Raw genomic sequence first — 23,138 nt, forward strand, 5'->3', positions numbered from 1 at the left:
CGTATATAGAGAGACAACTACATTTAAAACCAGTGTTTTAACCTCCAAGTCTAGGGTAATTTACTGGAGGCAACCTCGGGCAGCTTTGCTCCAGAGGGACTGTTCCTCGGGACTTCATGGCACGGCCCTGCTGAGAGGGGAGGTGAACCTGGAAACAAAACCTTGTACTGTCCCTTCCGCGGTCCTCACGGATGTCAGTAAAGGCACACTGCCACTGGTCACAGCACCTGTAATTTATGATGAATCTTTACTTTCAGTCTTTTTTAGGGGAAAAAAGTTTAACATGTCTTTTAAAAACATTACATTATGAGTTGGCAAGAGGTTATACAGTACATTTGATAAACCTTTTCATGTGAATTTCGTGCAATTTCTTCTGCTTGCCTAAGTATTTAAGCAGGAATTTCTTTTGGCACAGTTAGTTACCTATTTATTAGAGTTTATATAATTTATATCTTATTACATTTTTGTTGCTAAAACCCTTTATTAAAAGGAGGGGTTCTTCATAGGAAGACCTGAGGCCCTATTCTCATCTCTTTCTAGGCTCCGGTGCGAATGACAGGAGCTGCTCTGTCCTGGCTGAGGTGTGCGGCTGCACGGAGAGAGCTGGACAGGGGTCGTCACACCAGAACCAGGGACCGACCTCGCCTTCCCTCTTCGGAAACACCGAGAGAAGGTGACAGCACGGCGCGGCAGGGCACAACCAGCTCCAGAGGTGAGGGACCTACAGCCACAGCAGCTGCTTCAGAGCCAGACTCACAGACTGACCTCAGTGTCCCCCGGCAGCGGAGCCTTCAGGTGGGTGTTAACGAGGCTTTACAGCAGCACTTGGCTGATTGTTAACGATGATGTGCATTCACGGACACCCCACAGCCTCCCCCGGTCACCCCAGTACTTCCTTCCCTTTACCTTCTGAATTTATTCAAATTCTGGGTTCTAAGGGCCATTTGTAAAGGGGCAAAAAACTCCTTTGGTCTTGCATAGATAGGACACAGATTTCTGTTTTTAACCAGGGAGTCTCAGAAAGCTGGAGTAATACATGGTCAAGACCAGCTTCATCCACGTTTTGGAACCAGACCAAAATGTGTTAATGGTGTTAGACGCCCAAGAATTTAACAGTTTGTGCGGGTCCAGTAGTGTGTGTGGAACTACGGGAGCTGCTGCTTCTTGTAGAATGGACATTTTATATTGCAGCAGCTCTGAAATTACCTGTGAAACTGTTCTTAGAAAAAGCTAGGTTGAAAATTGTCATTCTTCCTTTTGAATAATACATATAATGTTTTGTCATATTATAGTGAAACTGTACCTTTATTTTTAAATCTGGTAACAAGAGCTACTTCACTTTGGTTGCATTGTTATCTTTTGGTTCATTTCACTGCAATAAAAATGAGGCTTTTGATCAAGAAATGAAAACAACATTTCCAATTAGTAGCAAGTAACAGCCTCCTTTACTGATTACTTTAAAATAAGGACAAGGTATTTCAACTATTCACAAATACTTCTGACATATTACAAAGTAACATAAGAGAAAACGATCATGATCATATTTGAAGGAACGTAGTTTAAAAATGTTTACAAACGCACTGTTTATTCATTTTCAAAATGTTTGTTGATACAGTTTTGCAGGAAACTTATCAGTTTGGTTAAATAAACTTCCGCTCTACATACTGTGCTTTGTCCTAGGTGTCAAACTGGAAACATATTTTCAAAAGAGTACTTTGTCAGAAACAGGGGTTTCGAGTATGACCTCTAAGGGTCTTGCAATTCTGTCTCTGTGGACTTTGTGCAAGGCTTAACGTGAATTTTTTTAATGGTGGTTTTATTACATGATTTGAAGATAACATTTATTTTACATTGGATTTAAGTATTTAAAAGATCTGAGACCTATTTCTTCGATATGTACATTTTTGAAGCTTTAAGGCTGCACCACTAACAACATTTTATCAATCTTTTTTTATTTTCTTAAGTGTCACGATTACTTTGTCAAAATTTAGAATTGTTAGCAGCAATGATGGTGATGTTCCTCATTTAAAAAAAAAAAAACCAAACAGAAGAATTCCCTGGGAAACTGCACACCACATGCATGATACATAACTAAAAAATTAGTCCAAAGTTCTGATCAATATTTAGTTCCAGCTAGAGCTAAAAGTTGTCCTAGTTCTACAGAACAAAATGTTTATTATATACAGCAGGGTTGGATGGAATATGGACACTTGACAAAGATCACTCAAGGCATTTCATGGTCTGAATTGTTCGTACAGTATTAACGCAGCCGCCCTTTTTCTTACGTGTAGGCTTGTGCCACCTGCGGGAAGGGACCGTTCCTGGTCGTGTCAACGGGCTCAGCCTTACAAGATGGAAGTCACCTTCTCCGGGCTGCTCCCTCTTCAGCTGCACCAGGAGTTCCTTGCAGGATTGAGAGGTCTTCAGGGCTCGCTCCTGAGCTAAATGCAAACTCGTACAGCGTTATCAGATGCCAGTCTACATCAGGTGAGGGTTTGGTCTTTTGCCTTCAGCATATTACAACATGAAAAACTGCACAAGCATTTTTCAAAGAGCACCATTAATTGACTTTGGTAATGCAGCTATTGGCACGACCAGCGGGAGCAAAGAATACGCTGAGCTCCTCTCTTGTACAAGAAAGCACAGCTGCCAACTACCTTGCAACTAGAGTCTGTAAATATTAAATACGTTGGTAACCATACACATATACACAAAACACAGCAGTAGCAATATTACAGGATGCAGTGCCTACACTATATAACTGCTTGTCGTTAATACAGATACAACACCAAAATAAATGCTATTTAATATGAAGCAAACCCTTCTTCAAAGGTCAATGGCAGTAAGCCAAAGTTCAGGTCCAGGCTTCTGCTAATCTGAGGTGACTCTGAGGGCAGATCAATCCCACTGTCTCTCAAATCTAATCAAGGAAAGAGCAGCCCTATGGGAAGATAACAACTATCAGTTAACACTAAAATTTTCTGAGCTGGAGCTTTCTTTTGCCACCACTTGTAATTAATTCTCCCTTTTTCAGAAGTGCTCTTTGTGTAAGTACTCACCAGGCTTAACAGGGAATAGAGTTATTACACACAAAATAGGATTTAGGGGCAAGGATTAATAGAAACAGCCAGCATGGGATTGGGGTTCCTGAATCCTGGGAGGTGCTCTCCATGTTTTTAAGTGAAGTTTCAGTGAGATTGCACTTAGCAGACCACAAAGAAATTGTCACTCTCCACCTTCTTTTTTGTGCAGTTCTGTTTCAAAGCCTGGTACACAGTAGCACAAGAAAGGCTAGAGGAGATGACCCTGCTGGTCCATTGTCTTTGCTAATGCTCTTCAGAGCAGCGTCCTCTCCGCAAGATCACATCGTCTAGTCCAATATCCCCAGTTCTTCCTTTCCCCTTCTCCCCTTTGAAAATAACCTGGGAAGAGAAATAGAACAGCTTGAGTGCCAAAATAAAGTAAAATGAAAGAAGCTTTGGTTCAGAAAGGTCTCAACAGTAAGAAACCAAAAGCAGAAGCTCGCTCGGGCAGTTGTCACTGACTCACAAAAACCTATTTATTCTGCTCAGAGTTATGGCTGTGGCTTCTATTTCTGATCCTCTCCCTTCTTCGCTTCTTTGGCAGGAGCTTTGTGAAGAACAAGCAGCTCAGGACAGAGTTGTTCCACTTGCACCATCTGCCGAGGTGAGATGAACTTCCACATCAGAGAATCTCGGGTGCTTTCTGCCTATCATCTCTGCCTTGTATTCACTGTCCCTCATGGCAAACATAAAATTCTCTGTATTCTGGAAAATGTCTAATAGAGCAGCTTTCCATTGCAGCTGCCTTAGTTGTGGGAACTAGAAACGCCCATCTTTTATTTAACAAATTCTGGCTCCTGCAGACTCATGGTAAGCTACAGAAGCACCGGCTCCTCACAAAATGGTGGCAGAAGTTTGGGCATGGATTTACACAGATCGTTAGCAGTCCAGATTAAGCCTGAGCAGGGGAAATCCAACAAATATGAAGCTTGACTAGAAGGTCTGGAGCACAAATCAGAGATTAAGAAACACTTCCTGTAAATCAGTATTGCTCACCTGTACTACTGCTGTAGATTCAGAAGCCTGAACTCTTTAATACGGTCAGTGTTTTTGTCCATGGCTTAAAAATTCTTCAAAGCCCTCAGCAGAACTTCGTTAAGAGTCTGCTGTTATCATTGAGCTGGAAAGAGTTAATAGAGATTCACAGACCAGAAATTCAGTGGTGAAAAATAATTTGGATGCTTGATGAAAGCACTCTTTTAAATAAGGAGTAGGAACAGAGGAGGTCAGAGAAACTCTACGTTGAATACACTGAATTAATTTTTTTAGTAATGACTGATTTTGGGTGTACTTTAGAAATAATTTGCACAGAACTAATTCATTAGAAAGTGTGATGAAGGATTCTGGTCTCCATTCATATTCTCCTCGGGTTTCCAGTAGGCCCCCCATTAAATCGGTTATGGTGGGCAAGCCCTGCGGGCAGCTACTGCTGAAGTGGTCGGGAGAGGCAGGGGACAGTGCAAAGGGGAACTGCTCATCTTCTTTGGGGTCTCTCAAACTCATTTTTTTTTCTTTTAAATAGATATAAAGATACATATAAAATATAAATATATTTAATGAACTGCTGTATCAGGTGAGACAGACCTGAGGATTGCCAGAAGTGTTAAAAGAGAAAAAGGGTAAGCACGTGGCAAATACGTTGTTCACCTGTTCTAAATCTCCACATTCATTTACAGCTCACAGAAGGTCAGGCATCTTTGTTACTATTGCTGAGGTAAAGTTTTTGGAAAATTGTCTGCAGTAATTACAGCTCTAATATTAATTTTAGAACTATAGACTACGTGTGGGCGTTATAGCCTGCTCCCACCATGAACATTATGAAGCGTGAACTCTTTAGACCACCTGATATCTAAGTAAGTCAGAGCAAAACAGGCTCTGAAGTACCCAAGCCCCTCCTTCAGACCTGAAATAGAAACTACCTTCAAAGATAAGCAGAGGTCGAAGAAAAATGCTGAGCTTTTGATATCGGTTTATCACCCAATGTTTCTAGGATTTCCAGGTATTAAAAGATTCTCCATGGTGCTTCAGACAGCTTCTTTTGACTGCGCTCAACCATTTTGTGTTATTGGCATAGTTAGGTCAACATTGGCCAGATCAGCTGCAGGTATGCTGAAGAGCATAAAACCATGTGAGATTGCACATGTAACCTCCCTGCATTATCAAAAATTATTTATTTTCAACATCTTTGCCCTGGTTTAGCCAGTTACTAATCCACAGGGGATGATGCTTCCTATTTCATGGCACTGTATTATTTTAAAGCAGGAGAAGTCTCAATAAAGGCTTTTTGGAAATCCAGGTACAGTACGCCATTGTCCATTAGGCTGCTCTTTCCTACATGGTGATTCCCTTAAAAGAGGCTGCACAAGGTAGCTCAGTGCAGGCCCTTTTGTAGTTTCCTATGTGTCTGTTGCTGTAGGTAGGATTTATTTTTTTTTGCATAAAACTAATTTGAAAAAAAAAATGCACAATGACTCTCTTATCCTTAATGTGATTCCACTGGCAGGGGTCAAAGTAGAAAAACAGAGGCTGAAAGTGGAGCCAGAAGACAAACAGTCCAGTGCTACACTAAGTGTCTTCAGCGTCTCATGCAAAAAACCCCAAAAGGCAGCACATGTGTCGGTACTTACACTCTTGAGGCCTAGTCCTCGTAAAGTTATGTGTGTCTGTCTCCAGCCATGGCCACCATTTCTTCCCCAAACGGCTGGTCCGTGAGCACCGGTTTTCCTTACAAAGACTTGGAGGGCACCAGAATGTGGTCCAGGAACCTTATGCCTGAACGACAGGCACAAGTCGCCGGCCTGAGCCGTGGGACCCAAGGGCAGGATGAGATGTGCGACCCCTCCTTCTTTGCCTGTGGGGTCAGAGATGGTAAGATACTGTCCCCCTGAAAAAGAAAAGGCGGTTAGTTTTTTGATGTTGGGTTTTTTTCCCCTCATTCTAATGTGTTGCAGGACCAAATGCACAAGAGTCATTAAAAAATCAAAAAATGAAAAAGGGCTCCACAAGGTCCAGTGAGCCTTAAATAAGGGATAGACAGAGGTGCAGGAACATGAACCAGAACCAATGGATCTGCCTCCTGTGGGGTAAGAGTTACAGTGCTGGTCTTCTGTTCACATTAGTACCGCGTTAGGTCTTGTCCATCTCATTTTGTTTTTACAAAGCAAATAATACTTGTTTTGAAAACGCAAATTCCATGTATTGCTTCATTTCTGACGAGCCCTTGGTGACTGCACGGTTAGAGCTCCTGTGTACCTTTATGGGGACCTGTAAGTTGCAGTTGTCTGCTATGGGACAGGTGAAGGAGAAGGCCAGAGTCAATGTTATCATCTAACTGAGCTACGGTTCTGTCCTTGCCTTTCGTTTGGGACTTGTGTTAAGTCTCAAAGTGTATCCATCTGCAAACATGGATACCCTTTTTATTTAGCCATAATTTAAACTCTTAATCTGGATTCGATACAGAAAGCTAGAAACAGTAATGATTTCCAAATGGCTGTTAACTTGATAGACTCCCTGAAGTCTTCTCTAACGGTACTAAGTTGTCAGTGAACATACATACTTAATTCAAAACCCTACTATTATCTCCGATCATGTAGAAAGTAAAGCTGCCTTCATAAAAACACCCAGAACATGAAAAGTAGAGGATGTCAGGTATGGCAATATCCATTAAACAAACAAACCACCCAACCCACCAAACCAAACAGGCATATACTTCCGTAAGTCCCACGCGCCCATTCACACAGGCACTTAAAAATACAGTAAATGAGACTTCGTATCTTGGAGAAAACCCACACCTGTATTTTTCCTTTGTACTTTTCATTAAAACTTTTCCAAGGTGGATGATAGCTTTAAAATTTGAAATTAGCAGAGGGAGGAGGGTTCACTTTGAAAAAAAATAAATAAAAAATCTTATCTTTCTCTGAACCTAGGAATTATTTTTTTTTATGAGATCAGATTTTTTAATCTTTTTTTAATCAAAAAATCAAGGTTTAATGAACTTAAGGCAAAGGTGGCTCCTTAGTTGAAACCAATGATATAGAAATATTGGAGGTTTGTAATATTATTGGCATACACAGTCTTTACTTAATTATAGGATAGAAAAATATTTTTCAGTTGAATTGTTGCCCTGCTACTACTCACCCGGAGCTTTATTTTTTGAAAGCTGCTTTTTGAAAGCCACAATGATTTCCCTCAAAAGCTGTGAGACTTAATGACAGTGTACCAGGGCTTGTCACACACTCAAAAGGAAAGCCAACCTTGTCTCCAATTCACTATTTCTACGCGGGTTCTTAGGTTCTTTGGCCTCAATGAGATTGAACAAAGCCAAGTATTATGCTGCTGTCTGGGGCCCCAGATCTGCGTTTGGGCATGAAGTGAGATCCATTTGTCCAAGGATCTATTAAAGTTTTTTGGGTTTGTTTCGGTTCAGTATTTTGTTTGGTTGTTTTTTTTTTAACGCATTGTTTTTGCATCAAAGTCACTAAAATAAGCATAACAGAGTTTAAGTAACTGCACCTGTTTGTTGTAGATACAAGTCTATCACTACAAAAGTACTGACTTGACTCATTAACTGCATCTGTTTCAGATAGTTACAGTGACTGAATCCAATCAATAGGAAACAGATTTAGGTAAGCACAAAGCCAATGTATCTGTGGGCAAGCCCCTGCAGGAGAAGGTCCCCTCAAATCAGCATTTTGTGCGTGCAAGATAAGCTTATAAGGCTTCAGCGTGGCACCTTTCAAAATGCAGATTCTGATAAACCAATAAATAGCAAACTTTGAAAGGTGAAAGCAAACACTGGGGAACAAGCTGTGAAAATAAATCCTTGCAACAAGGTATTCCAGACAGGAGGGAGGGGGTGGGGGACTTCAAGGGACTAGTTTTAACAGGTTCTGTCAACAGCAGCAGAACGTATGCAGGAAATAAAAAGCTGAGATTGTCCCTGACTGGGAAGCAATGCAGGAGAGAAAAAAAATAAAAAAAGTCTAAAAAAAAGCCAGTTAAAAATCATAGTTCTGGAACTTACTGTGTATTAACAACTATTTTTGAGTACAGATAATGAATGAGCTTTGAGTGACTGACTTTCTCAGAAACAAAGCGTTTTTAAATCCAAGCTGTTTGAATTGTGTGCGATCTTTTTCAGAACGCCGCCCTGCTCGCAGGACCCAGCTCCCCGTTTCCTCGCCGGCCGGGGGAAGGAGCGCTGCTCTCCCAGTCTTTCCTGGGCACAGGCCATTCCAGAGCACACCTTCGGGTGGGGAGGGGGCCGGCCCGGCGAGTGAAGACAGCACTGCCCCTGGAAAAGGTACGGGGTCACCTCCTGGGATGGCAAACTCAGCAGTGGCAGCGCAAGGACATCTCCGGTGAGGTGGTGCGCAAGGAAAATGGCTCTCTGCGCCCTCAGCCTCCCTCAACTTAACCTGTAACGTTTTACCGCCTGAGCGCGCGTTTCCTCCCCAAGTCCGCCATCCCCTCAGATAACGTAAGCATTGTGCACTTCAAAGGCTGCTCTTCTGGGTCTGAAGTAATCCCATCGTTACGCGGAGCCAGAGATGTGTGTCTAATCCCCGGCGCTGTGGGGGGAAGGGTATGCAGGCAAGGCCAGCCAGCCTCCCAGTGCCATCCAGTAAAACCAGCAGGGGACAAAATACAACCCAGTGCCAGCAGTGCAGATGGACAGTTCTGCTGGGACTACAGCGGCCGAGGCGTGGGAGCGGGAGGGGTTCCTGCCTTGGCTGACCACCGGTGCCAACACCAGTCTTCTCCTGTCCTCCAAGTGGCGAGTACACACGCTCCCCGCTCAAATTCATTCACCTCTCACCATCCCAAACACACCCATTTTCAGAAGTCTGTGCATATGAGCACCTAACTTCTCTTCCTTCCTGTGATTTAACAGTTGTCCTATATACAGGTTGCTGTAAGTTGGAGTAAAATTCAATAAAATTAAACTGGAACATTATATTTGGCAGCAGAACAAAGACTATTTCTATAATTTTGCTGATAATACAGAAATAATTATGTTTGTGTGGTAGTTTGAAAAATAAGCTTTGTTTCACCATAAATAAAAGTTGTTCTCTAGTCCACATTTTTGTTGTTTCTGATTCTTTTAAGACAGATAATCTTTTACTGAGTACATTTACTACTCCTTCAGAGACATTCCTCTTGTAAAGATACCAGCTATGATAAAAAGTGCAAATTCTCAATTGCTCCTTCATGTTGGGAATCCCTCTGTTTGTTTTGATTTTTTACACACAGAAGAGGTGTGGGTGTGAAGTATATCCCAGAACCAAAGGGAACAGAAGCTGTGTAAATTCATCAAAACGTGAGAACTGTCATCAGCCTCAAGGCTGGGTGGTTTTTCAGGTACAGGATGTGATCGTACACAGGTAGCCGTCCTACCTGACGCATCTCTCACTGGTTCCCAGTGGACGTCGTCATCTTTGTCCTTGATCCACCCGCACAGTCCGCTATCAAAGTTACAGCTGTGCACCGGCACACCTAGGCAGAACAGAGCAGAAGGTCAAAAAACCAACGTGATTTGGAGATTGTTTTGGTTGAGGGACTACAGCAGTTGCTCTTGTGGCTGACAGGAGCAAGTAAATATGGAAATTAAATGCAGCAGAAGGAGCACTAGAAAAAGAATCTACAAAAATACTAAAATAATAGAAAGGATGCTAGTGTTATTATTAACAATTCACACTATTTTTGTGCTAAATCTGTTAGGAAATAAAACTCCATAAAAGTTCACTTAGGTGGTGAGTTTTTTTCTTTGTAAAAAGCATCATTTAAACAAGGGCCACAAGATGTAGGAAGCCTGTAAAAATGTATAAAAACCCAAGAAATCTCAAAAAAATCCCAAACCCTAGGCCCTGAAGAGGAGGCGTGATCTTTACCTGGGTCATCGTTTGCTTCAAATTCATCGGCGGTAATCCCTCTTTCAATTTCAAGTATTTCAAACAGATTATTGCTCACTCCAGGCTGGCGGGGAACTGCGAGAAAAACAGTTTTTCAGAAATGAATGAGATAAGGAAGTAGATCACTAACTACCTTTATCTTTAACAAAAAACAGCAGAGCAGCGCTGGGCATTGTGCTTTTCTTGGAGAAGTCAATATGTTTAATTATATCTGACATGAAGATTCATAAACTTTATGCCTATGTGATTTATGATTTATGTTGTAACATTTATCTGAGCACTGTAAAAAGGTGATTCCAAATCTGCTAAAGGCTCTTCAAATGAAAGCGCCTTTTTAACCAGGGAGGGGGAAGCAAAAAAAAGCTTTAACCTGGCAGCACAGTATTCCCCTCCACATGCACTTTTAAAGATAGTGGTTTCTCAATAAAATAAAGCCACACTAAAGCCCTTGCTCACCCTTTCCTACCCACTCACCTTGCCCAGATGTTGATAGGAGAACCTCAACAGGAGCAGCGGTGTTCGGAAGGGGCCCCACGCACACCCACCCTTCGACGGTACGTCCCTCTGTCTGCGCAGGATGAGCGCTCCCTAAACCATTACCGGGATTGTACCGGGAGCTGAGAAGGAAGAGCTGGAGGGGAAGCTGGAATTCAACTGTAATTGTACTTTTTGCTTTCCAACGCAGGCTTTCCTTCAGCTGCTGGAAGGAATGCGCTCGGGGATTAACGACGGGCCCGAAGGTTATGAGACATTCAGCAGCCAGAACAACCTGAAGTTTAAGAGGTCGTTGTGGGAACGACGGCTGCCAAAGTCAGGTGAATACAAAGGCTTCCACTCGCTTCTGAAAATGCTGTGCCAGGCTCAGTCTCCAGAAATAACACACCGATGTCATGCCTGACGGACAGCTGTCAACTAGAGGTAAACAGCTCGCACTGGATAGAGCTGTCTTGGAAATGCCTCTGTTTGTTAGAGGCAGGTCTAGCGCATCATTAATAACAGGAGTAATGTGTTTCAGACACGTCCTTAGATGTTATGGACACCTCCGACACCTGTGGCATTTGTAAGGGCCTTATCTAGTAAAAACTTGACATGTTTCCCATTTGCAGTGCTAAAATAAGTACCTTAGCGTCTCTGCGGGCTTCTTGGGCAAGCGAGAACAAAAAGAATTGAGATGATTTACAATTCTAAATGGAAAAAAAGGGCTGCTGTTTTCAGGAAATCAAATCAAAGGTAAAAAGGAACTTCTTTTGCGCTAGGACAACATGGAAATAGCAGGGCTGCAAGAGCTCCTCTAAAGCCAGAAGACAGAGGAAAACGAAAAATAAGAATGAAGTAGCTTCCTGCTTTTTGGAATTAGGACAAAATCAGCAGCCTGACAGAAGGTCGACCAAATGCTAATGTATTTTAAAAGTAATATTACCAGCTACAGATCTTGGATGGAAATGTCGTATAATAAAAATAGATAAATAAAAAGCTTGAAGCCTGTAGGAAACTGCTTAACTCCTTAATATTATAGTCATTTTTGGAATTGTTGCATCTCTTCTTTTTTTTTTTTCCCCTGTGTTTTTTTTTTTTTAATCCTTTGTAGATTTTGGATTTTGTCTCTTTGCAGTCTAGGATATTAATGCTCAAACAGGCACTTGGGACTTTAGGTTGGCTTGGGTAGTAAAGGCCTGTTAATTTTTAAGGATATATTGTCTGTAATAATATGTTTGCTGCTTTGTTCAATCTGGTTTTTTGCTTACATGATTAGAATTCTGAGATTTAACATGAAAGAAACTTTACAAATGTGAAAGAAACCTTACAAATAGTGGCCACACCACCCAGGCCAACAATCACCCTGCAGTACATTTATGCACAAATACTATATTCAATTATCTAGTGGAAAAAAAAAAAAATCCTTTTTACCTTAGGCGGGGGGGGGGATCAGACCAGGAATGCTCCAAAACCATCGTTCACCCTTAGTCCCCCCAGCAGCATCCTGCTGTCTTTGCTAAGACCTCTGCTGCTCCGTAAGCAGGGCAGCTGCCATCCGTCCCCCCTGCACAGGGCTGCTCGCGGCAGTATGAGCTGTTCTGACGCGTAACGGCGTACACGCTCTTACATCACTCCCGCTGCATGACAGTCATGGACGAGCAGCAGCTTAGGGAGCAGGGATGCGTATGAACTGTGTGTGCCTAGGGCACCGCCGCCGCGGTACACACAGCCGCTATCGGCACCATTTAAATTCAGCTGCGGTGTGTTTGCTCAGGGATGTTAACAACTGGTAATTCCATTTCTTGGGCTTACTGTGGCCACCCACCTGGGACAGCAAATTTTGCAGGAGTATTTATGTACAAAGCTGCTGAACTAACAGCATCCTCCACGTTACCCACTGTCACTTCTGGCAGGACAGCGCTCTGACTGCGGTTTCGCCTTAGATAAGCCCTCGCGTTACAACCACCCTGCAGGCTGCTGCTCCCCGTGGAACACAGTCCCCACGCATGAGACCCATCGATGCTGCACCCCCAGGGATTATCGCCTTGCCTTTCCTCTTCTCAGACCGCGCTAAGGGAAAAAGACACACTTCGTTTCCTACGCTATGAAGAACAGGTAGTCAGTTGGCTTCAAAACCGCTGAGCGCAGCATTCATACATACTGTAGGTACCGGTCCAGAATGGACAGGCAGCCCTTTCTTGAGGTGTCTTTACCTCCGCCACATCCAGACGGCGCAGGGATGGGAAGCAGCCAGCCCACGGGAGCAGACGAAGAGCAAGCTGCCCTCTCCCCGAGCTGCAGGAGGGCGTCAGCCTGCAAGGAACCTCAGTGCCATCACCCTCAGGCCCCCACACACCCACCAGTGACGGGATGCCCCTGTCCCCTTCTCACCGAGGTTGACACTGAACTTAACACTCTGCACCCCCAGATCTTCCTGACCTTCCCCTGCGCCTTATGTTTTTCTTAGGGACCGAAGGCTCAGACCACAGACAGGAACGCACAGGGCTCTAAACGAACACTGCGGCAGAGAGCATGCCGTGCTCAACGCCTGTTGGGATACTCAGGGGTCACGGTCTCAAGGTATGTGCTTGCCGTGGGGATCCCCTTCCCAGTCCCCCATAGCTCTTGTTTATGGAAAATACTGCAGGAAATATTAGGAATTTATTTACCAAACTACTTCAGTTTACTTACTAAAATACCATTTCTAATGCACTGCTATTTTATACAAATCTGAGTTACATCTGTGCATGCATACAAGCATTCTCCAAATTAAAGTCAATATAGTTGCCTATAATTAAAGTTCTACAAAAAAATATTTCTTCAAAACTTTTCTCTCAAGTCCTCTCCAAACACTGCTGTTCTGAACTTCTAGAAGAACGTGTTGCAGAGCTTTAAACCAGTCACTTCAGCGCTCAAACCTAACAAGAGGAATGCGCACTCGATACGAAACAAGAGTTACCGTAAGAGATGCAGGATTCAAAACACGATCCATGTGTACACTTCTTTTTGCTACGACGACTAATGTGCTGAGTGGCGATCGTGGGAGAAAGTATTTGGCACAATTATTTTCTGCAAGACTTCCAAGCCCTTTCTGTGTACTTTATATAGCGTATCAGTGTGCTTTTCACTTAACTGCAATGGTTTGATAAAGCTTGTTAAATATAAACTTGGCTTCTTTTTCTTGGAGGATTTTATAAGCTCTGAGTGAGCCAATTCATCAACACTACGATATTCTCAAAGTTCACAGGCTAAGTTCTTCATAGATGCATGAAGGGGCGGGGAGGGGGGGAACGTTTAATAACTGCGTAAGACTGATTTCTTTTCAGCTTTTTAATCCTTTGGGAAAACAGTAGGACTTTTTTTTTTCTTCCCCCATTTACTTGCTAATTGCTGAGTTTGGGAGTATAAGAGATGGTGCGTCCTTATGTCAGGTTACTTGTAATTACAGAATAAACACTGTTTTGGTGTTACAAAACCAAACCAAAACATGGAGAGCAGCTTCATCTTATTAGTAATTGTTATTACTATTAATAATGCGGCGTTCTGCCTTACAACAAACACTACGTTCTTACGCAATTCCATTCCACACAATAATCATGGCCAAGCTTCCCATTTGTTAAAAACAGCAACAACAACAAAAAAGGACAAAGATTTTTTGACTGAATAGTTACAGTTGAAAGTTGTTCAATTTCCCTTCCAGAAAAACCCCACAAGTGAAGAGATCTCACGCAGAACCAGGGGAAAGTGGCTACAAGGAAGGGTAGCCCAGAGGTCAGTCAGACTTACTAAACAAGAATACATCCTGTTTTCCTCCAGGGAAGACTTTGATATATGCTGGGCTAAAAAGAAGGGGCATCAGAGAGGTACACGTCACCCTTTTGTCTGGATACCTGCAGTGTCCAGGATGCGTTCCCTAGAACTCCGCAGACTCAAATTCTGCAGCGGGAATTATTTCAGGAAGGGCTTTCCTGGACTGTCCCACCCACCACAGCACCATTGGCGTAAGAGGGTAAGATGGTGCTAGCGTACGACCGCTCTGAAGTCCAATCTTTCATTTCTCAGGCAGTCACAAGGCTCTAACTTTGACCTAAATCAAACATCTGATTATAGATCTTTCCAGAAGATTTTCTGAAAAGTAACCTGCTTTCCTATGAGCAGCTGTTCAGGAGGTGCAGAGTGCCAAGTGAGTCTCAGGGAAACACAGCTAAAGTAAGTAGTCTACAGAAGCTTGCCTGTCAGCTCGGGGGATAAAACTAGCTGGACGACTGATGGAGGGTCTGATTTGTAAGACTCCTAGATCTTATGATTTAGCTCCAAACAGGAACAAAGTGCCTATCTTAAATGCTTAAATATTAAGACATAGACATTTTCATCGGTGCCGGGACGGTGAAGACAAATGAAACGCTATTGTAAAACGATGCTACTCTAATGATATCAAGGAATAACAAAAGCCACGTTCTTTGCTTTTAGCATTTCCCTTTTTTCAACAGCTTCAAGGATCACATAACTGCATTTACTGCACTAACGACTTTCCAGTCATTGAAAGGGGGAGCGGAAAGAATCGAGTTTTAATCCAATCTTTAAATTTTTTTAATAGCTGTTATGAGAAAAGTCTCCTAATTCCAATCTTTTCAGCTCCGCTAAGGGCTAAGAAGGAAAATTGCTGAACTATCTTTTAATACAGATAAGGGGTTTTGTTGTTGCTCTGCTGATATCTGGTATTGTGCTTTGTCTTTTAAGTTTCTGCTTTTAATGCTTATCACCCAGATCCCAATGGCAGCAGAAATTCAGAGCCTCATTGAGAAGTTCGTTCTATTTGTCAGAGACTTTATTCATCTGAGTAACCAGAAGAGATTCCTCTGTATTTCACTGTCGTTTGTAGCAGTCCTGAAATAGTTAAATATTAAGCCATCGCTGCATTCCTCCCTCATTGCCATTCCCCCCCATATCCATATCAGGAGAAGATTATCCTTGGTGCCAGATTCCACTGTCTGCATCTGACTAAGTGGTTCAAAGGCCAAATGTAGGAATTCCATTTTAAAAAATACTCATTTTTTTGTTCTCTGAAAAAGCAGCTCCCTAAAGTCACTGCAGGCATTTTTAGAAAAAGGGTAAAGCATCTAAAGAAAAGTAACAACCCAATACCTTTCAAAATCAGCAAAACCATTTAAATAACATTATCAATGTGATTATCATTTGTGCTCTTTGTCATCACTGAACAGACCAATTTCACTGGTCCTCAGCTGGTTTTAAGCTGAGCACCACATTTAAGAGTGCTCGGAAGTGAAAGCTCAGGACCGGTTTACTCAGTGTGCGGTCAAAAAAAAATGAAGGGAGAAAACAGGGAGCAACAAGTCACCAAGCGTAAGCTCAGGAAAAAGTTAAATAATAAAAAATTAAAATTTGAGAGAATGTTGCAGAAGACAGGTACGCTTGCCCAGGCACATGTCCTCTCCTGATGTGGACCAATCCCAGACCACCAGGACGTTTGCAGGATTTGGTCTGGTGCAGGAGGACATCGGTCAGCGTACAGCGCACCAGCTACCCCTTTGCCATGGACGGCCTAACAGAAGTACCACCTCTTCAGGTGGCTAAGCAAAGCGGTGTTTACTGTCACGCTGCTTTGTCAAGGCCTGGCTAAGGCTTCAGGTCCTGAGGCGGGGGGAAAGGAAGTAAAAAGTCCATGCATCACAAAACAACCTAGTTTAAAAACACAGCTTCAAATACTGAGGTCTTCAGCAGATGATAAAGGCTGGAAGACCAGAATTGCCAGTGGTTGCCGGCTACGGTGCTCTCTCTGCTGGGTTTTGCCCATCCTTGTGTGATAAAACAACACCCTCTGTGACTCTCTGGGATACAACAAGGAAACAGCCATCTAAAAAGACACCGTAACTCTTCTGAAGACTTAACAAAACTGAAGGTAAGTCCTACTTCACGATCTGAGTGGATCTAACATCAATTCCCTCCTCTGTTTTCCAAGACAAAGAGTGTCACAAGATGACTGAATTGCTGTCTGCATTCTCCTGTGGGAAACAAAGGCAGCAAGAGCGAGGCTTTCACTTCTCTTTTCAGGCAGAAATATGGGCACCACAGTGCAAATTCATTTTTGAGAACGAGCTTCTTTGCTGCCTCAGCTGGAGAAGCAGATGGTGTGAGGAAACGAACCTAAAGAGGCTCAGTATAAGCCAAACTAAATTAGCTCATATCCACAACCCAGGAACACTGCAAAGATGTCTGATGTAGGCGAGTCAAAACAGCAACAGTTTTAAAGGAGCTGAAGGAATTCACTGAAAAAGCCCCTTCCCTGAGGAAATACAGAGGCAAGTGAAAATCCACAAACATTTTTGGAGGTAGGGAGGGTTTGGCACATCCACATGGCAGATAAGAAGCGCATCAGAGGTTAGCTAAATGTTACCAGTTATTTCAGTTTAAAGTTCTGCCTTGTCTTAACAGCGCTTTCCTCGACAACGTAGCACATTCTTCTGGAACAGAACTGTTTTGCACCTGACCACAGGTTTCAAATCCTAAACAAATGCTTTTGTGCACTTCCTAGATAAACATCTTTGGACTGGGAGAAGGTGGGAAGAGACACCCGTGACCACTACCTAGGTGATACTTTCAAAGTGGCCAGAAGAGAAATGAGAGAAAAGAAAGAGCAGAAAGGAGAGAAAAACAGAGGGAGAGAAAAAAAGACACCAGCTTCGTTAAGGATCACACTACTAGCATCATGCAAATTCCTATCGTCTAGAGCGCAGTTATATCACACACATATGTATATCAAGTATATCTTTAGCAGGGGATAGAAGAAATAATATGAGATTAAAGACACCTACCTATTGACTTGACCTGAGGAGCTATCTGTCCCTGTACTACCTACTGAGGCCAGTCAAGAGTTGCTGGTGCATGACCTGTTGAAATCCTGCTGTATTGTGCACTGAAGCTGTTGAAGCTATGTATGTATAATCCCACACCTCAAAGGGTGGCAGCTGACCTAAATAAATAGTTGATAAACACTTCGCAAAGATCATTTTTCCCTGTGTTTGTTATATGTACCATAACGTAAGCTTACAGTCAGAAAACAAACTTAAAAACCCTTTCCAGACCCCTGTATCTGAGGCATATGTAAGCATTAACTTCAAAATCTAGCCTCTGGGGACAATACAGAAAGACTAATTATAAATAATAAGATTTATACAGAGGATTGTTATGACTCCATGAAAATAGCTGAAAACTATCCCTCTGCTTTAGAATTCCAAAGAACACTTGCAACACGAGACACCTGGGAAGTGCAATGCTTAAAGTCTAGAATAATTGCCATAGAACTCTGTATTTTTAACTATTGGTTCCCATTATATCAAGTTTTGGGAGTCTTTGCTGTATTTCTTCTTAGAATTTTACATCAAAACATTTTTATATTTTCAACTGCATATAGATTGTTTAAAAAATAACCTTGAAAAAGCCAAAAGCACACTCCTCTGAGTAGTGCCAGGATTTATCTTCCCAAATTCTAAGTCAGCTTTTGTCTCCATTTTAAATTTATCAAACTTGTCTACAACAGATAAAACATCAACAGGGAAAAAAAAAAAAAACACGCTTTGTACAAGGAAGAAAATATTTCACTGTGTAATGACCTAAGAGAACACAGCCCAAGAACTTACCACACAGATGCCAAAGCAACTAGAAGAAAACTCCCACGTTGCTTGTACACCTGCTCTGAGACAGCAAACTTCTCCTCCTACTACATTGCTTCAGCAGTTTTCGTACAACGAGCTAAAGGAGAAGGGCTGATCCAACACACCCTCCCTGTCTCTAAAATTAGCAGCAGAACTAAAGATGAAATTGGGTGTTGAGTATTTCTTGGCAGATATGTGTAACACGGCATGTGACAGTAATGTCTTCTGTGGTATGCACTAAAGCTGGTGCAGAAATGGTGCTGTAGATTTCAAAGCAGCTCTTAAAATGACATGTGTTCATGCTATGAGAATCTTTGCTATCTTCAGCTTTTCATATATCCATTTTCATTGATGCAGTCCATAAAATTAGCCTCTATGTTATTTTTATGTAATTTTCCCATTGCTTAGTCATAAACATCCAAGACTACTCAAATTCATACAATATAGGTGACATAACAGTCTTTAGTTAATCAGACACGGTCCCATTTCTTACCATTCATAAGGCTATGGAAATACGCTAAGAGTGACTCTCAACTCCCTGAATTTGAATCCACTGACCACTTATGAGTTATGTTGCATTTCAATAATTTTCAATAAAACATCTTTCATTTCCCCAAAACTTTCATCTGAAAGTGTAATGAAGTTAAGCACTTATACAGGATAATATACTCACAAATAATTTTAGGAAAAAAAAAATACGAAATTTTTGGTTGAATTGCTTCAGAACTTCTGGTATTTTTGTTCAGTAATAAAATCAATTATTTGTGCAGCTTTACCATATGACCGTTTTCAGTTTCATGTCTTTGTTCTCATTGATAAAGTTCCAGAAAAACCCCAAACAGTACAGTGCATGCTTTCACCTCACTGCATCTACAAATTCTGATAAATGAAAGGATGTGTAGAATTACTTACTGAACACATCTCCCCGGGGTTTCTGAGGATCTAGCTGGATCCTGTTGTCATCTGTAGTTCCTTGGGAAGATGTAGTTTCAATGGGAACACGTAAAGGCTCTTCAGTCGTTATCAGAGGAGTTCTTTGTGGTGGTAGTGTAGGTCTTAACGTTGTAGGTTGAGGTGATGTTGGAGGTGGAGGCCTGGTCACCGGCTTCGTTACTGGCCTTGTTGTCACTGGCACATACCTAGTGGTTAGCTTTGGTGTCGGTCGAGTTGTTGGCCTGGGTGTAGGACGAGTCGTTGGCCTGGTCACTGGCCTTTCTGTAACAACAGCAGGTACATACAGCGGTCTGAGGGGCTGCCTTGTGCCTCCAACATCAGCAATCCTATTGGTTTTACCACTGCCTCCCTTAGGGAGCGTGCTGTTGCCCTTAAATATATGATACGGACCAGGTGGTTCAACCGTAACATTAGCAATAACTGCAAAGGGAATCAAAATGGGTCCAAAATGGACATCCGAGTCTCTCACTCCAGAAATCTAACAGTGTATTTCATTACGACACAGGGAGTCTTTGCTGAAATAATTTTTCTTCTTCTGAATGTTTCCACTAATTAGGAATACACCTTAGCATCAGCACTGCTGAATTATCACATCCCTTTAGATAGCGTTTCTCATTACAGCAGTTTAGAGATGACTTAGAATGACTGAAGGCCAAGAGACTTCCGTCCCCACCTCCTCTCAAGCATCAACTCTCTTTCAGAGTTGGCAAAACTTACCCAAAAGCACTGCTAGTAAAAAAGCATGGACAGGAGCCAAGAGATTTCCATCCCCACCTCCTCTCAACATCAACTCTCTTTCAGAGTTGGCAAAACTTACCCAAAAGCACTGCTAGTAAAAAAGCATGGACAGGAAGATGTGTGTTAAGCAGGCCTCTAAACTGGACACGTCTGTAGTCAGGAGCAGAGGCAAGTTTAGTAAGACTGCAATGCCACAACCATTTTGGTTATGGATGCACAGATAAGTTTGGCTTAAGAAAGTTATCTTTCAGACTTCTCCACTTCTCAACTTTTCCCCTCGTCAATAAGCATTAATCATTTTGCAGAGATTGAACCTAAGCCAATAGCCTTCATTTAGATCTTTACCTTTGCGAAACACCAGGAAATGAAGTAAATGGCATTTTTTCAGCCTCCACAAAAAGGAGGTGAACTGAGCACCACCCACACCACAGTGACAGTGCCTACAGAACCAGCTCCCCCAATATTTCATAAAGAAAGGACAAAAAATTTTAACTTGGTTTCACAAGGGGAGTTTCTGCAGACATGAAACATAAGAACATCGGTTTTGTTATTTATAATTTTCTATTTGTTAATAAGCCTTTTATATCTTGCTGGAGATCTTAAAAGCCCCAATAATACTCTAGTCACATATTTTCTGTACAAGTGTTTCAAACACCACACACAGTTTAAAAGAACTGCTGTTTGTTAAACAATGAATTGTTTGATGATAGCAGGTAAAAGGTTTTCTCTCTGGCCACCTGTTTATGACTATTCTTTGGAATACCCTGCGGTTTTTACATTATGGTATATCAAAATATAAAACGCACCTTAGGACTATGTCCCAGTAAAGCATGCAAACCATGTCCACATACAATTGCAAGCACTCAGGTTGTGAAAGATCACCTTAGCCAGATCACGCGTGCCCACATACAATTGCAAGCACTCCGGTTGTGAAAGATCACCTTAGCCAGATCACATTACCCCATGACAGCTATAGCCAAAGGAAGCAAGTCTGCAACGGTACCGCTCTTTGAAGAGATCAGTGAGTCACCAAAGAGCAGAACCCACGTATGAACACAGGGCCCTTGAAAAGACTCATCAGACGTTATAGAGCTGCACAGTCCCGAGGGATGTCAAATGTGGGGGAGCTCTAATGGTCTATTCTGTACCAAAGGGGATGGCTGCTTCTCCTAAGAGAAAGGTGAGAATGGGAAATCTTGCAGAGAAATCCTCCCTCTGGGCTCTGCTCACATCTGGGGAGCGGTGGGGAGGGGATGGGGCGAGCTGCTGAAACGGGCCAGTTGCAGAGTGTACATAGTAACAGGGCATGAGCAATAGGTACTGTTTGGTCAGACCGACCCTGCTTACTCAGTTGTTCTCATCCTGAAGCAATCTCTAGAATCAAGCTGTGAATAGGGAGACGTAAATTTCTTTCTAATTGCGAAAATGTCTCAGGGAAAGGTATTTTTACCAAGGCATCCTAAGACTTAGAAAACTCTGACTACATTCCCTGGCCCCTTATTAAGTATTAAAAATAGTTAAGAGAAACTGAGCCTGAGAGTGCTATATCTCAAAATTTACAACATGGGATACATTTACTTTCAGAATTCCTTTTTTAAAAGGAGCATTACGTACGTATGCAGTTTGTTCCATTGTCTCTGTACCCTTCTTTACACTTGCATTTGTAGGATCCTGGTGTATTGTAACATCGTGAAAAACTACCACACTGATGGTGGCCAAGGGAACATTCATCTATATCTGCAACAGAAAGTGACATAAAAAAAATTAATGTACATCAAAGTCACTTGACTTTCCGCTTATCCCTGCAAAAACACAAACAGTAGTATGGTCATTAGAAAAACAGTATTAATTTTGAAAAACTTAGTAAAGCTGAACTGCCAGTGCGAAAAGGAAGACAGACAGCCACAAATCAATGTGGTGATACAAACGTTAGGGTGAAAGGGACTACTGTGCAACTCTAGTATTGCTCAGTTTATCCCTTAGCATCAGCTTCCATGATGTGCTGTGGGTAGATCGCAGTTGAGATCATGAAGATTACAATTTTAATAACTGCTTCTTAAAGGTGACATGACAAGGAAAGAAAAACTGAGTGTAGGAATATGTGTGTTCTCTAATCACACAGGTATGAAACTGTTTTTTTCATAAAATGCTTCCTCTATTATACATCTGTATAGCTGTTTCTCTACATCAAGCAGAAACTGCTTGAAACATCTTATATGGCATTTCCATGTTTGTTGTTAGTAATGCAAGCAAAAATCTCCAAATTCCAGTGTTCCTTTTTCCAGTGAAAGGATCATAACCAGTTGAGGCCCTGGGAAACTAAGACAGTGGGACCTGGGAACATCTTTGTTGAAGGGCATACACCAGCTGCATGCCAGTCTCATGTCCAGACAAAGACAGGTTATTTCCCAACCCCTGCCTTTTCCTCACCTGTCTCCAGGGGAAGGGAAGCTGTGCAGCCTGGGTTGGAAGGAGCTGGGGTGCGCTCTAGCCACATTTTCTTATCTTGGATCTTGGGGCATGCTACGGAGCACACCTGCGTTACAGCTCAGACGTAGCCTAAACTCATACGCTGCTCCCGACCTACAACTGCCCGTGCACAGTGAAATCTGTGGGGACAAAGGCTTTGGAAAGGAATTTCTGGGGTCATCAGCTCTGCTCTTCCACTAGCTTCCACAGGAGAACCAGTTAAAGAATGGTGGCTAAATTTATGCTTTCTTTTTCACAGTCTATTTCTATAATCCACCCTTTCCTAAAACAAAGATGCAGTGCAACCGAAGACAACCTGCATCAACATTTCAGCCATAATAAGTTAAGATTCCTCTTTAAACCGTTAATTTCAGTTTAAAATACGCAGCTCTATTACACGCACATAAGAAATAAGGTGTTATTACCATAGCATTGGTATTTGCCTCCAATGTACATTAGATCAAAGCCCTTATGACACTTGCAAACGTAGCTTCCAAAAGTATTGACGCAGTGCCTAAATCGTGGACAGATAACTCTCCCAGTAGCACATTCATCAATATCTGTAGAAACAAAGGAACTGTATTATTCCTAATAGCAGTTAAAATACAATCTATAGTATCTAAATTAAACTGATTTCATGTAATGAAAAATGAAAGAAGAATAACCAAAGTATTTTTGATAAGGTCTTTTTGGCTACAAAGCTGGTCAGGCAGCAATAATACCTGAGCACTTCTTCGGACTGTGCCGTCTCAGCTCAGCTCTTGGTCGCACGCCCAAATTTTTATGCCTCCTCTGCCAGCAGCCTTTACAACTACTGTGAGTGACAAGAGATG

General features: G+C 42.2%; 1 protein-coding gene across 1 annotated transcript in view; it reads right to left on the bottom strand.

Moving 5' to 3' along the window:
* Positions 1–3,326: 3,326 nt before the first annotated feature.
* The window catches only part of NPNT (nephronectin), a gene marked incomplete at its 5' end in the record, with an annotated part of 25,113 nt that continues 5,301 nt past the window's right edge, over positions 3,327–23,138 (bottom strand). Inside the window, 8 exons of the mRNA XM_009708205.1 lie at positions 3,327–3,422; positions 5,711–5,967; positions 9,480–9,578; positions 9,974–10,069; positions 19,057–19,238; positions 19,296–19,518; positions 21,451–21,573; positions 22,731–22,865. Of these exons, the coding sequence (XP_009706507.1) occupies positions 3,327–3,422; positions 5,711–5,967; positions 9,480–9,578; positions 9,974–10,069; positions 19,057–19,238; positions 19,296–19,518; positions 21,451–21,573; positions 22,731–22,865 (1,211 nt within the window). The remainder of the gene's footprint in view (positions 3,423–5,710; positions 5,968–9,479; positions 9,579–9,973; positions 10,070–19,056; positions 19,239–19,295; positions 19,519–21,450; positions 21,574–22,730; positions 22,866–23,138) is intronic.

Source organism: Cariama cristata, unplaced genomic scaffold (genome assembly GCF_000690535.1).
Source record: "Cariama cristata isolate BGI_N322 unplaced genomic scaffold, ASM69053v1 scaffold3069, whole genome shotgun sequence".
Taxonomy (NCBI): domain Eukaryota; kingdom Metazoa; phylum Chordata; class Aves; order Cariamiformes; family Cariamidae; genus Cariama; species Cariama cristata.